The 16,297-nt window shown below is 43.2% G+C and overlaps 1 protein-coding gene across 6 annotated transcripts in view; it reads left to right on the forward strand.

Moving 5' to 3' along the window:
* The window catches only part of CHD6 (chromodomain helicase DNA binding protein 6), a 205,532-nt gene that overhangs the window by 131,324 nt on the left and 57,911 nt on the right, over positions 1-16,297 (forward strand). For 5 of the 6 annotated variants that reach the window (XM_045444577.1, XM_045444581.1, XM_045444579.1 and 2 more), the window contains one exon: positions 2,635-2,830. In XM_045444577.1, the coding sequence (XP_045300533.1) occupies positions 2,635-2,830 (196 nt within the window). The remainder of the gene's footprint in view (positions 1-2,634; positions 2,831-16,297) is intronic. The other variant, XM_045444580.1, reaches the window with a different exon arrangement.

The raw sequence follows: 16,297 nt of genomic DNA on the forward strand, positions 1-16,297 counted from the left end.
ATTAATTGTTCACATGTATGATGGTGGGGGTGGTGGCATCTCTCATTTAATTGAATCTCAACCTTGCCCTCTGGCTCCAAACCCTGTACTTCCATCATATCACCCACATGCCCAAATTTCTGAGTACTCAGTGCAGGTTCTCAGTGTACTGGTTTATCAAAACCATGTTGGTACCTATAGTGTCTTCTTCCACCTTCCACTAGAGTTATCACCTTCCTAAGTTTACTGGTGTCTCTTATTTATCTTTAATTTTCTCTTTTAAGTTTAAAAAAAAATTTTTTTAAGTTTATTTTTGAGAGAGAGACCATGTGAGTGGGGGAGGGGCAGAGAGAGAAAGGGAGAGAGAGAATTCCAAGCAGGCTCTGCACCATCAGCACAGAGCCCAATGTGGGGCTTGAATCCACGAAACCAAGAGACCATGCCTGAGCCGAAACCAAGAGTCAGATGCTTAACCGATTGAGATACCCAGGTGCCCCTTTAAAATTTTTCTTTAAATTCTTTTATTTATTTTTGTCTCTTTTAAGTTTTTAGGGCAGTCTTTCCATTCTCCTGCATTGAAATGTAGGGTACAATATGAAGGCCATACAGCAGACTGGTTAAGAATATGGACTTTGAGGGGCGCCTGGGTGGCTCAGTTGGTTAAGCATCCAACTTTGGCTCTGGTCATGATCTCATGTTTCATGAGTTCGAGCCCCATGTTGGGCTTTGTGCTAACAGCTCAGAGCCTGGAGCCTGTTTCGGATTCTGTGTCTCCTTCGCTGTCTGCCCCTCCTCTGCTCACAATCTTTCTCTCTCTCTCTCTCTCTCTCTCAAAAAATAAATAATAAACATTAAAAAAAAATTTTTTAAAGAATGTGGACTTTGAGTCAAATGGATCTCAGTTCAAGCCACTCACCTGCTCAGTGACTGAGCAAATTAGTTTGCTTGTATGGGGTTTTATTGTTTTTGTTTTGGAAGTTTCCTAGAGTCTAAAATAGGGATGATAAGGAAAACATCCCTTAGGATTATCGTGAGGTGTTATAAAGTGATAGTGCAGATCAAGTGTGTATCACAGTGCCTGGCTGGCTGGCACGTAGCTTGATGCTTAAGAGCTTGCTACTAATACTACTGCTGTGGCTGCTATTAATGAGAATGACCATTATATCTAGCTGCCTTGTGGTTTTATAGAATTTAGGCATACAGCCTTCACTTTTATCTTGACACAGCTCTTCCTAGTCTGCCACCTAGGCAAAACAGAAGTCATCACCTCCTGTTTTATTTGCTTCTGTAGTCCCACATATTATTCTTACATTTATTACATTAAAAAGGAAGAAAAAGGAAAAAATCCACACCTATAGTTCCAGGTGTTGGTGCACTATAGCTTTGTAAAAGGAAGACCCCCTTTTCACTTGGTTCTTTGCTTTATATGTGTCCTTATGAGTCTGAGTTGGTCTGGTTTCTCTACATATTATTTCCTTGGGTGGTTTCTTTACATGGATTTTCCTTTTCTTCAAGGAAGTCAGGATTATATAGCCAAACTCCATTTTCTAGAACCACACAGAGACCCTAAAGTGTCTGTCTATCCTTAATCCCTTACCACTTATTTATCTGAGGTTTTAGGAATCCGATTTCCCAAGTTCTGGGCTACTGATAAGGTTTCTGTCAGGATTCGTGTTCTTGACTGTTGTTGAGTCCAGGGTGACTTGGTCCTTTCCTTACGAGGTTCCTTTTAGTTATACTTTATAAACCATTTCCTGCTCAGGGTAAATAAGAAAAGAATTAGGTGCTCGGCAACTGTCCACCTTGCTACCGTATTTTAACTCTGTATTAATCACATGATTCCATCATAAAGATCGCTTCTGTGTATGTTTATTGGATGGACAGGTAGTAATGCACTCCCATAGCAGTTTTATTTTTATTCTCCTTCCTTTTACCCTCCTCCACCGTGCTTTTCGCCCTTGTTTCCACACAGGTATGTGCCTTCTTAATGATTGTTAGCTTTGCTTCCTCGTTTTATTTTCCTCAAAAAAGTCCTCAGTTTTTATCCCCCAACCCCCAACACAGCTCAGAAACCTTCCCTGTGGTTTATCTGCGTGGCAGTGTACTGCCTGGGAGAACTGACAGGCTGGAAATGACCAGCCCAGACGCACAAGGACTGTCTGTCAGTACAGTCTGCTTCCCATTTTCACTTTACCCTGTAGCAGCTACACACTGATTTGAACTTTGATTCCTTAAGAGCACTACTTAAAGTAGGTGTTTGAGGCTTTTGTTTGCTTTTCCTGGTTCTAGGATTAGATTCAGTGCAAGTAAAAACTGGGAAATACCAGAGAATAAGTTGCTCAAGCTGTGGGGACTGATATTTTATGTTCACAATTCTTCTAGTCCCTTAGTTTGTGGCTGACACTTTTGGTTTGGTTTGGTTTTTGTTGGCTTGTTTTGGTGGGGGGTACGTTTTACAATGCGGTTTTAGGTGTCTGCCCTGCTGAATATGTGGGCTGGGGGTGGGGGGTGGGATTCCTTGTGGACTGCTCTAGTTTAGTCCCAATGTAGAAGCGAGGGATTAAGGCCATGGGTCAACAGCTTCCTGCGTTGTTTGCTGCTCTCCATTGAAGTCATGATTAACACCTGGGCTTTCGTTCGTTTGGGTCCCCTCAGATACACCTATGAGCGAATTGATGGGCGAGTACGGGGAAACCTGCGCCAGGCAGCCATCGACCGGTTCTGTAAGCCAGACTCAGACCGCTTTGTCTTTCTTCTGTGCACCAGAGCGGGAGGCCTGGGGATCAATCTCACGGCTGCTGATACCTGCATCATATTTGATTCAGACTGGAACCCACAAAATGACTTGCAGGTAACCATTAGGATGATTGCTGTTTGCCTTAGCTGCCCCTGCATCTAAGAACATCACGATAGGGCCTGGCTTGCTAGAGAGTGTCTGCCATGCTCCATGCTAGGGCATCAGCTGGACCGCAGGCTTTTAGAGCCTCGGCCAGGGGGTGAAACTGAACGAAAAGTAAATGTCACCCTTTCCCACTAATCAGAGAGTGGTTCTTTTTGTTTAAACCAAATGGTTTTTCACAGTGGTAACCTCCAGATAAAGAATAGAGCTATTTATTATCAGACATAAAGAAAAATATTAAGCTTGACTAATCCTCTAATTTTTGACATGTAGATTGATTCAGGCATTTTCATTGGTTGGTTTGTGAGATGGTCTTCTGTCCTAGATAGTAAAGGAGACACCTAACCCCAGGTTCTGTTGTGTGGCCAGGGTGACAGGCACCCTCCCTAGTTCACTTGCTGTCTACCTAATCTGCATATTAGAGATTCTGTGTGCCCAGTTGAGTGAATTTGCAGACATGTTTGTTAGTTTTAACCAGACTAGATAATTGGTGGCTTTAAAAGATTCTTGTAAAGAATGGAGTTAATACAGTTTTTTTAAAAAAGCATAAACAAGAAAAAGAGCTAACAGTTCTCTGGATCAGAGTTCTTTATCCACCTTACTTCAAAGTAAAAACAGTAGCATTCTGGCCAGATAGGACAGTATGTCTGCTAAAAAGATTCTAACTTGTCAAGAATACCATTTCTAGATTTACCTCCATTTTCATTAATGATCAACTCTGCCCTAAGTATATATTGAATGCTGGGATATTTGCTAATGCCAATATGGCGAGTGGGGAGGGTGGTGGATGGCTCAGAACCTTTTTCATGATACAGGTGATTGATAAAAGAAGGTTGGAGGCTGCTGTGCCACAAAACAGAAGAGGTGCCTTAGGGGATGCTGCAAGGGAACACACGCTGGGAAAGGAGCTCAGCTGGGGGCATTTTACCCACCACTTCACAGTCATTTGGCTTTGCCTGTTTCATTTAATGAGTTTCCAAATAAAATTTTGTTTGAAGAAAGCAGTCTACTAGATGGCACTTTAAATTATTAAATTGGTGACAATTGGCTGAAACCCAGGGGGGGAGCCTCATTTGTAAACCAAATTATGTGGCACTGTTTCAACATCCAACTTCAAAGAAAATCAGTGGACATGACTAGTTCCCCATCAGGCCTTTCTACTGGTGAAGGGATATTTGGGTCAAAGGTGAGTTGCTAGATATAATGAATAACCAATTTTTAAAGGAATGCTATACTCAGCACTAACATAAAAATAAACAAAAGTTAGTATTTGATTAGGTAACTAGCAAGAACTTAATTAGGTAGTGATATAGATTAGGTGGTGCAGAACTGTTGCCCATTGGCTAACCAGTTTTAAGTAGTTTTACTGGAATACAGCCACACCCATCCATATACATATGATCTCTGGTGCTGTCATGTTACAGTGACAGAGTATCGGAATGGAGACCATAGCCCACAACATCTCAAATATTCACTATTATAGAAGTTTGCTGACCCCGATACAGGTGATCTCCTAAGTCCAATTCTGTGCTCCTTTGCAGTGCTCATCTGACTATGAGGCTTGGTACCTGGCCAATTTGAGGCCATGGTAGCTGGATATGCCTGGAGGAATTTCCAGGAGGGAAATTGGAAACATAAGGCTGGCATTTGGAGGCAGGTCATGGTCAAGGCAGAGATTTGGGGATTACCATGCTTGATCTAGGTGAAATCCTAGACATTACCAGTTGCAAATAGGTGCCAATGCCAAGAGATAGGAAAGGGCAGAAACGAGAATGGTCAAGCCTGGTAGAGAAGGTGAAGTCATTTGAGGTGATTGATTTGTATGTGTAGCAGCCAGAGGGGGTACGTGGGGCTGTCCAGAATTAGGGTCTGGGAAAAAAGGGAGAAGCTTTGGAAAACCTGTTTTTAATGTCCACTGCTGGGGAACTGGCGGCAAGAGATGAACAAAGGAATAGCAGCGAAGTCACATGGAAATTGGTCTGTGTGAGACTTCCAGTGGAGTCAGTCTCTGAACTTCCTCTAACGCTCCGCCTCAGTGAAGGAACAAAGACCACCAGCACTGCAGGCTATGCAGGGAGGGGACAAGAGCCAGGAATGTGGCAGAAGGTAAACGAGTGAGGGCCTCAGTGACAGTGGGAGCTGCAGGTCCCAGTTAGTTAGAAGTCCTCAACCAGTGGGCTCCAGACTGGCCACTGTGCCTTCTACATCTACTGCTCTCTGTTGTCATTGTTATTTTCATGTAAAAGTTTTGTAACTTAGAGGGAACAGTCCTTTATTTTTGAAATGTCAGCCAGACTGGGGTAGAAATTAAAGGATTGGGAAGAGTAATGTTAGGGCAGGGAGGTGGGATCCGTGTTAGTGGGGAGTGGGGTTGGGGGGCTGTGAGGAAGATGGGACAGAGAAAGGAAGGTCTAGTTCTGAGTCACCTGCAGAGATGGAGGTGGTGTGCTTGCTTGGAGTGGGAAGGAGCACGGGGCCTGGAGGCTGCCCACAGAACGGTGCATGCTCACCTTCCACCCTCTCCCTGCCATGTGCCCTCATAGCACAGGCCATAAGTACGATGTCAGGGAGAGAGTCTGGACACTGGGACCCTGAGACCATCCCAGAACTACAGGTGAACGCAGCTGTGAACATCAGTGAGCTGTGTTCCTAACCCTAACAGTAGAAAACTTAACCGGACTGCTCCCCAGTACTATCCTTGCTAGTTACGTCATGTTAACTTACACACAATCATTCACACATGTGTATATAATCTAATATTTTTGGTTAAATGCGTGAAAGCTTTCAGTCATCTGTAATTCTTTACGGTTATTGAAGAACTACAATTCCTGATCTGATAGATGATGATTGTATTTCTCTTGGGAGATGGCCTTGGCATAGAACACCTATCTGTGTGTAGACTGAGATGTATTCTGCCTGATATCAATGTCAGGGCCACAGATGGGAGAATCTCATTATGAATAGGGTCTCACGCCCTACCCTAGTGGGATTTCAGCATAGCTCCAGAGGTCCAAGTTCAGATGATAAAAAGTGTGAGTGTTCACTCTGGACTCAAACAGCCTGGAAAGATTTGGTGCAGTCCGTGGTTATCCCCAGGCAAGCCAGCATGGAGAAGCAGTGCCAATGTTGGGACGCTGTTTCTTGACTGATCCAAGGCAGACCCTCTCAGAGCGCTGGAAGTGAAGCCAACCTGAGTAGGGGAGGCTGGGCTCAGCTAAGTAGGCCTGAGGCCCTGAGAAGGGTCTGCAGACAACCAGCTTCCACAGCTAGAGAACATAGTTTCTTTCTCTGAGAAGGCAGCTGAAAGTCAGAGAGCAGTGTTACCATTTCTGGTGCAGGCTTCATTATTCTCAAACATTCATTCGTTCAGCCTTCTCTTTTGACCATGTTGCTGGGGTTTTCTGTGCTATGGGGATAGAATTAGGCTTAGGAATTGCTAGAGATTTTTTTTTTTTTAATCTAGGTCTTCATAAAACAAATGACATCAAGTGTCACATGCTATTTCCTTTGGTCTTGTTAGAACCTGAGGAGTCCAGTAAGTTCTATCTGTCTTCCATGCCTAAATCTGAACCAATGAAGAAATAGACACGGTAATACAGTGGAGGATCAAAAGATGAACTTAATAGACTGTGAAGGTGGATTAGATGATACAGCTTGACCTGTAGCCGGAACGGGGCTCCCTCAGACTCCTGCGCTCGTACACCCTCACCACAGAGAACCACTGGCAGTCATCTGCAGAGCAGAGTCTGCCCGCTCAGGACCGCCAGTGACAGAAAAGATGAGGGGAAGGGGTGAGTCCACAGGAGCTCGGACCGGATCTTACGTTTCACTGATCGGTCAGGTCTCCATTCAGGATAGGGAGAGGACAAGGAGGGTAGAGAGACAGACTGTCATGTTCCTGCCTGGGAGCAGACATTCCCTGTGGAAGTACGAGGAGAGGGAACTAGGACTCTTCCTATAGTATCTACTCTGGGAGCACTTCCCTCCCAAACCTTCCAGACAAGTGAAGTTCATTAGGATCTAGGATAGGAACCAGGCACTGCTCAGGGATAACGAGAGAATAAAGTGACCACCAAAGGACTGCAGCAGTCTCCGAGGTGAATCAACTTGAGGTCCCTTTAATAAGCAGACCTTACCTGGAGGTCTCAGGTAAATGCTACCTGTTCTCTCTCACCTTGAATATGTCTATGTTAGTGTCCGTGTGTATAAGAAAATCAGGAGCGTAGATTCACTCTATGTCACCTTTGTTTGGGAGGCACAGCTGTGACCCAGTCCTGGTGCGTCAGGTTTCCTGGAGCACCCAAATTAAGAAATGGCAAAGGGTGTTGACAGTAGCTTGAGGATGACGAAGAGCAGTGAAAAGCAGGTTTCTTGTCTCCCCTGCAGGAAGCCAGCAGTGCTACCAGCTCAGAGGTCAGAGACAGGCCTATGGGAGTAGCAGGGTACCAGGGTACCACGCATCCCCTCACCGAGACCATGAGCACCTTGCTTTCTCATTGCTCTGTGACACTCCTTCTCCTCTGGGAGCTTCCTGCTCTTTAAGGCCAGAGTTCCTGTGGGTTGGACTAGGTAACTGTGGTGGGTCCATAAGGTTCCTTGTCTGTCCTGTTGATAAGGTCCCTAAAAGGAGGATTCAGAAAGCATGGGAACAGGGCCACTGGCAGAGGGCACTGCCACAGGGGAATGCAGCAGCTGTCTGTCCACAGGATCTGGGAAGGGAGAGGGAATCCAGCCCTGACCTCAGAGAGCTAGATTCCACTGGCTTTACTTTTCTTTGCTGGAAGAAAGTTGGGAATTTGTGAATGTTCCATTGTGTAGTCCATTCGTTCAGTATTTGCTGAGCACTGGGACCTGCCAGGTATTGTTCAAAGGACTAGAGGCACAACAGTGAGCAAGACCAATGGTTAGTGCTCTCATGGAACTTCCATTTTCATGGGGTGACAAGGAAAAATAAATGAGGTAGTAACGGATCGCATACTTGTTACAAAGAAGTAAAACAGACTAAGAGGATGGCAGGGGTTGCAGGGTACTTGGGTGGCTCAGTCAGTTGAGCATCCGCCTCTTGATGTTGGCTCAGGTCACGATCCCAGGGTCGAGGGATCAAGCCCCACATCAGGCTCCATGCTGAGTGTGGATTCTCTTCTCTCCCTGGCTCTGCCCCTCTCCCCTGCTCTCACTCTCTCTCAGGCTCTCTACAGTTAAAAAAATAAAAACTAAAAGAATGGTGGAGGTTGGTGTCCTGACTTAGAGAGTGATCTAGGAACGCTTCTTTAAGAGGGTGACATCCGAGCAGAGACCTGACTGCAAGGCAGGATCTGAAATATGAGATCAGAAGAATGGTACAGACCAAGGGAACAAAAAAAGGTGAGAATGAGCATAGGTGGCACCCCTGAGGCAGATGGAATGGGCACTGACTACAGCATCAACCCCAAATAAAGTGAGTCAGGTTTTTGAGTACACTCCTATCTCTCCTTCCAGTGGCCTCTCCTTTTCACTCCCCACTTGTTTTTTGGCTGCCACAAAGCACCCTTTTGTTATGCTACTAACTCCTCTCTGCTTCCAGTAGTCAGCCAGCTCTTGACTGACTTATTGGCACATTTATTGAGCCCTAGACAGCAGGCCAGGCCCTGGGGAGACTACAGTGCCCAGGACTTTGGTTTGGGTGATAAATTGAGTCACATAGTAGAAATGGAGTGAGCAGGTATCTGTGCTATTCCCCCAAAATGTTTACATTTTAAGAGCGGATAATACCTTTCCCCAAGGAATAAATCTGGGTTCCGGAAACTTCCAATTCGAAAGCAGGCTTGCAAAGGAGATAGTTAGGGGAGGGCATCATCTAATGCATTCTGATTCCTACTGCAGGGAGAGCCCCTGAGTCCTCTTCTGCACAAGTAGTTGGCCTGCGGATACGCACTTTTGGAGTGCCAGAAGAAATGTAAAATTGCTGGACCCGAAATAAAATACTTGGGCAGAGAAGGTGGGCTAGGAAGCTATACCACTGTGCTAGACGTGGTTAGGTTCAGGGGGGACTATAGGCAATTGTGTTTAACTTCTCTGAAATGTGGATTTTCATTAAGGACCAAGTAGCATTTTAAAGTATTAAAGAAAATGTACTTTTAAAATGTAGCGAATGAGGGGCGCCTGGGTGGCGCAGTCGGTTAAGCGTCCAACTTCAGCCAGGTCACGATCTCGCGGTCCGTGAGTTCGAGCCCCGCGTCGGGCTCTGGGCTGATGGCTCAGAGCCTGGAGCCTGTTTCCGATTCTGTGTCTCCCTCTCTCTCTGCCCCTCCCCCATTCATGCTCTGTCTCTCTCTGTCCCAAAAATAAATAAAAACGTTGAAAAAAAAATTTTTTTTTAAATAATAAATAAATAAAATGTAGCGAATGATTTGAAAAAGTAGTTATGGTCAAGAGAGGAGTCAGCATTGTGCTTGGATCTTTGTACCAGCTATTTAATTTTTGTGTGGTTGTAAAAATGTAGGACAAAGTTTGCCAAGTTCTGGACCTGAAACTGACAATAGTGATTCAGGGGCTGGTATCATTTTGAAATCTGTCACTGTTTGTTCAACTAAGCGGCTCCCCCTTCTTGCCATTGCAGTCCCTGGGATCTGTGCCTCGTTGGTTGTTTTTCATTTTCTGAACATGACTAGTTGTTTCTTGTAGGCCTGGCTGTGTTCGACTCAAATGTATTAATCAGTGAAGAACAAACTCTGAGCTTGCGCTTCGTGCCTTGGGAGAGCATGAGAGCTCTGATTTTCCTGTGAGGGTGGGTCGCACCACTGCCTCCCGCCCCTGTGGCCTGCTCTAGAAGTTCTGCATTTACTCACCTTTGCTGAGGATCTTGTTTGGACTTCATTTCAGTTGCTGCCCTTGTTGCAAGCGTTTCTCTCTTTACCACACTGTTTTGTGTGTGAGTTCTGATCAGGGAAATAAGTAAGGCCTGTCCGTGAGATTTAGCTGTAAAATGATGAGTCTCTTAAATGTGATAGGAGTCACCCTTGTTATCTTTCAGGTAAGGCATTTCGGGAGAGCACATGTTACCTCCTGGTGTCATTTAGCTGCTTGTGACAGTGACTCCCCCCCACTCCCCAGAACAGGTTTGTTTTTCTTAGTTAATGAGAAGTCTGGAGATGGCAGTCCGGGGTAAGGTGGCTTCACGGTGTCATCCAAGTCCCAGATTCCTTCTGTTTTCCTGCTCCACCATCCTCAGGGAGTGTGAGTTACAACCCCTTTGTTCCAAGATGGATACTTCAGACCAGACGGGAAAGATCAGGAAGGAAGGTGTGGTGCTTCTGTCAGGAGGGCAGGACTTTTCCAGATGTCCCCGATAGACTTCTGCTGCACCTCGTTGTCCAGGCTGTATTACTTCATCATCCCTGGGAGGCTGCAGATGGCTTCAGGTGAACACACTGCTGCCCTCTACAAGCATCAGGGTTCTGGGAGCAAGGAAGAAGGGGCATGTGGATAACAAGAAGGTAATTAGCGGCGTCTGCACTGATCCTGTATTGGACCTTTGCTCAGAACATTTTTTAAACTCCTTCTTGTAATTTGCCTACGATGTCAGATGAGCCAGAGAAAGAAAATCAGTGTCACTACTTGTAGCCACCTATTATTAGTGCTTTATAGGTTCCATAAACCATATTAGTTACCTTGATCACTTCCTTTGTTTACCAACTATCCATCAAATCTTCTCATAGATTTACTGCCACTAAAGATACTGAAAGGAGATGTGGCAACTAATTATAATAGCCAAAGGCTCAACAACTTAGTTGTTCACCAATGGAAGACTGACTGACTAAACCGTAGTGGATAAAACTTTGATAGAAGAATGATTATCTCCATATATTGCTAGGGGGTCATCTCTGGAGTGTATGGTGTGTGGAAAAAAAAAATAAGGTAAGGTGGAAAAAAGTATGTATGCTATGCTAGCTATTATCTAAAAAAGCTGTGTGTATGTGTATGTGTGTGTGTGTGTGTGTGTGTCTTCCTCCCTGGCCTCCCAGCTGAAAGATAAAACAAAAAACTTTATTATTAAATGGTTTAGCTGTAGGGGGAGTAAGGGGACAGGATAAGATGGAAGAGACAGGAAAAGAAGCTACTGTTTCCAAACATGCCTTTTTGTATATTTGCCTTTGGAACCACCTTCAGTATTTGATAACACCATAAAACAAAATTAAATTTTTAAAAACTATTCTGGAATCATTTTAAACTTTAAAAAAGTTGCAGAATAGTACAGGGTTCTAGGACCCTTCTCCCAGCCTCCCTTAGTGTTAGCATTTTATGCAAGCCATAGTCTATTGACACAAGGGCATTAACATTGACACAGAAATCTATGGACCTTATTCATGTTCCTTCAGTTTCCTCCCAATGTTCTTTTTCTTGTCCAGGATCTAATGCACATTCTCATATTTCCTTTAGAAATCCTGACTCCTTAGCTTCCTTCAGTCTATGGCAGCACCTGTCTTTTCCTTATCGTTCATGACCTTGACAATTTTGAAGGGTCCTGACAAACTGTCTCTCAGTTTGTGTCCGCCTGGTGTTTTCTCATGATTAGATTTGAGGTTATATATTTTTGGCAAGAATATCATAGAAGTGATGTTACGTCCTCCTCCGTGCATCATTTCAGGGGGTACATGATGTTAATACATCTTACTGCTTGCGATGATAACCTTGATTACTTGGTTGAGGTGGTATCTGCCAGGTTTCTTCACTGTAAAATAAAGTGTTTTTACTTTTAAATTTAATCAGTATCTTGGGAAGAGATGTTTTGAGACCATACATATCCTGATTCTCACCATTACTTTCACCTATTAATTTTAGCATCCATCAATGGTTCTTGCCTTCAGTAATTATTACCATGGGGTTTGGCTAATGGCAATTTTCTCTTTCAGTCATTTCTTATACACTTATTAATTGGAATTCTATAAAGAACAGCTGTCCCTTCTCCCCATTTATTTATTTATATCCGTATGAACTCATTTTATGGGTTATAATCTATTACTCTTATTATTTATTTTATTGTTCAGACTTGGTCATTAGGAGGTCCTTTAGGTTGGCTCCTGTGTCCTTTTGATGTGCACCTGTCAGGTTTTGAGCACTTCCTTCCTTTCTGGCACCGCATGATGTTCAGGTTCATGTTGCATTTTTCCTGCCACAGCCATGGGATTGACAGTTTCTCCAAGGATCCCAACGCAGGGATGGCGTTTAACAACCAAGATCTGGCTACTAGGAGTGCCCATTGCTGCTAGAGTGTTAGCGCTTCTAGATTCTGTGAGCAGACAGAGCTAGGAAATACGTGTATGTGTACTGACAGAAGCACTCACACCACATGGCTGCACTTGCCCATCTCTCTTCACCCTTCGTGAGTTGCTGCTGATTCACTCCATCCTTGCTCTCTTCTTCACTTGTAAATCCTTTCTCTGGCTTTGAGAAATTTCCGTCTCATGATAACACAGTGTATTTTTTTACTCATTTGTTCAGTCCTAGTCTGTACATAAAGTAGCAGAATTACTAATCATATTCTGTGTAACATAAATAAATTTACCAATATATAATATTGGGCTATAATGTGGGGGGGGGGGCGGTTGTCATTAGTCCTACAGTATATAATCAAAATATCATTTTCCAAAGTTACTTGGTTTGGTTTTCTTCTTTCCCACCCCCTTCATTATGGTTAAATTAATGTGGGGGGAAAAAATCAATCCCCAAAATTTAGAAGCAAAATGAAACAGTTGAAATCTAGCTGTTTATCAAGTGGACAGCATAACCCCAAGAGAGACATTTCAAATGTTTGTATTTAATATTTTTGACATTTTCACTTTGATATAATTTGTTTATAATTCCAGTATACTCTTTATCCAGATTCACCAACCCTTTACATTTTCCCCATTTACCCTATCACTTTGCCTTCTAGCTCCTCGACCTCTCTGAGTACATACATGGACTTAAACACATATACACACACGCCATTGTTTGTCTGAATCATTTGAGAGTGAGTTGCCCCCGCAGTACTTTGGTATGTATTTCTTAAGTGCAGGGATATCCTCTCATATAACCACAGTTTAGTTCTCAGGATTGGGAAATACAAAAACTGTCTTCAATCCAGAGTCCATATTCAAATTTATTATTTATTTCAGCATCCATTATAGCCACTGTTTCCCCCCTACTCTGAGATCCATCCAGTAAAGGAGCACCTGTCACCTTATTGGCCATATCTCTTTAGCCTCCTTGAATCCGAAAGAGTTCCCTTTTCCGGGAATACGGAACAATACGACCTTGTTATTTCTAAGGAATACAGGCCAGTTGTTTTATAGATTATCCCTCAGTTTGTGTTTGTATTTCCTCAGGGTAGGATTCAGTCTTACTAATAACACCAAAATGATGTGTCCTTCTCAATATATCACATCAGGAGGAACGTGATGTCTGTTTGTCTGATAATATGTACTTGGATATCTTAGTTAAGTGGTATCTACCAGATGTCTACACTAAAAAGTGGGCATTTTCCCCTTTGAAATTAATAAGCAATTTTGGAAAGATACTTTGAGACTATATAAATTTCCTGCTCCTCATCAAAGTTTAACCCACTGGTTTTAGTATCCGTTGATTATTTTTGCCCGTATCAGTCAGCGCTGACTGGTTGCAAAGTGGTGATTTTTTAAACTTTGTTACTCTATGTCTGTTAGTTATTCTACTATAATAGAGTTTTCCTTTTTCTCCCATTTAGTTATGTCATTATGTACTCATTGATTCTTTTATTATTATTATTATCTGGTGGGTTATATTTCACTACTATATTTATTTTGATATTCAGACCGTTCTGGGCCTAGCCAGTGGTAAACCTCTTCAAGTTGGAAGTGTTATTTTGGTGTGTCTCCATCATTCTTTGAGTACTTCGTTATTTTCTGGCATAGTAATATGTTTGGGACTCATCCGGCGTTTTTTCTGCCCCCAGTCCTGGAATTAATTATTTCTCTTACATGCTTTGGTTTTGTCTTGATGGAGAATATATTTAGAAACCAAGATCTGGGAGTTATGGTCTTTGCTGCTATGATGCCATTGCTTCTAGGCCCATTCAGTGGATATAGCTAGAGTACATACACACAGAGAATATAAATACACAGGTACATAACATACATTCATATGTACGTGTATATATACACATGTGTAATAACGTGTAAACACACACATGTCCGTACCTATTTCCATAGAAACACCACCATACGGCTGTTCTACTTTTTTTTCTTTCCATATTTGTAACGTCCTTCTTCAACAATGAAAGCCTTGACCCCTGTTATATTTACCCCTTTCCTCAATCCTATATTACACAGAAAGTAGTTTCAGAATTGCTGACCCTACCACTGGGAAAGAAAAAGAAACCTACCTGCTGGTAGTACTTAAAACATTGTAAGTGGAGCGTGCATACTTAGTGGGATATAGCCCTGAGAGGAGGAAAACAAAGATCTTGCATTGTTCTCAGTAATTGTGTTTTGGGGAGTTCCTGATGGTACAGTTTTTCTGAGACTCTTATATACATTGTGGGATAAATCAAATGAATAATGATATTCGTGTGGTTGAGAATTGAGCTTTTTTTTTTTTTTAATTTTTTTTTTCAACGTTTATTTATTTTTGGGACAGAGAGAGACAGAGCATGAACGGGGGAGGGTCAGAGAGAGAGAGAGGGAGACACAGAATCGGAAACAGGCTCCAGGCTCTGAGCCATCATGAGCCATCAGCCCAGAGCCTGACGCGGGGCTCGAACTCACGGACCGCGAGATCGTGACCTGGCTAAAGTCGGACGCTTAACCGACTGCGCCACCCAGGCGCCCCGAGAATTGAGCTTTTTGACATGGTTAAAAAAGAGATACATATGTGTGGTTGGTGAAGTTAAAGTCCCATAGTTATAAATTTGAATTAAGTTGATCTCATGACATATTTTGTCTTGTATATTCACATAATTGTATACACTATACACACCCAAACACTTCTGTTTTTGCCCACTGAATAGGTCTAGAAACAATGACCTACTTAGAGGAGATGCAGGGACCAGAGGAACTTGTTTAACACCACAGCCAGAATACAGGTGGCAATATGTGAGCCCTGAGAAGCTAGAGGACAGACACCTGGTCTCTCCAACAAAAAAACCTGCATTTGAAAAAGGAGAGGTCAAAGGCAAGGGATATCTACAGAATGAGAGAGACTTGAGCTCTATTAGTCCGGTACAACTTATGGACCCTATTTGCATCCTGATCCAAATAAGTGGACTTATTAATACACATGAGATAAGCAGGGAAATTGGGACGTTGATGAGATTGTTAGTACCAATGTTCATGTTTTGAGGTGTGGCAACAGCATTATTTTACAAGAGTCCTTATCTTTAGAATTATATATTGAGGGGCGTCTGGGTGGTACAGTCAGTTAAGCGTCCGACTCTTGATTTCCACACAGGTCGTGATCTCGCGGCTTGTGAGCTCAAGCCCCACGTCAGGCTCTGCACTGACAGTGTGGAGCCTGCTTGGGATTCTCTCTCTTTCCCCCTCTCTCTCTGCCCCTCCCCTGCTCGCTCTCTATCCATCTATCTATCTCTCAAAATAATAAATAAACTTTAAATAAATAAATAAATAAATAATAAACTTAAATACTAAAAACAAAATAAACTTTAAAAAAATCAGCACTGATTAAAAAAAAGAATTATATATTGAAATACGTAAGTATGGGAGCGCCTGGGTGGCTCAGTCAGTTAAGCGTCCAACTTTGGCTTAGGTCATGATCTCATGGTTCATGGGTTTGAGCCCCGCATCGGGCTCTGTGCTGACAGCTTGCTTAGAGCCTGGAGCCTGCTTCGGATTCTGCGTCTCCCTCTCTCGCTCTGCCCCTCCCCTGCTCGCATTCTGTCTCTCTCTGTCTCTCAAAAATAAATAAATGTAAAAAAAAATTTTTTTTAAATACATAAGTATGAAACCATAGGATGCCTAGGATTTGCTTCATAATAGTCTTGGAGGGTGGGAACATAGTAGAGATTGAAAAAAAAAAAATGGATCATCCATAAGAGGTCATTCTGCTTTTTCTCTACTTTGGTCTTTGTGTGAAAATTTCTTTCTAGTAAGATGAAAAAGTTAAAAAACTGGTGTTGCCAGCTCTGAGGCATTTGCCCAGAAAGCAGGACAGCATCCTGGGAATGAGTAGCTGCACTCAGCCTGCAAGCTGGGGAGTGTAGGAAGTCATGTCCTTCTCATCACTTTATCCCAGCATGTGGTAGTCACTCAATAAATAATGCGTGAAGAAATGAGTGAGTTTGGAGGGGCAGCCGACATCTGGGTGAATTTTCTTCCAGAATTGGTCCCGTGACTCATAACTGTGAGAGCTGGCCACTCACGCCACATGGCATTTAAGCATTTCCCTGTTCCTTGGGCTGTTGCCATT

This window comes from Leopardus geoffroyi, chromosome A3 (genome assembly GCF_018350155.1).
Source record: "Leopardus geoffroyi isolate Oge1 chromosome A3, O.geoffroyi_Oge1_pat1.0, whole genome shotgun sequence".
NCBI lineage: Eukaryota > Metazoa > Chordata > Mammalia > Carnivora > Felidae > Leopardus > Leopardus geoffroyi.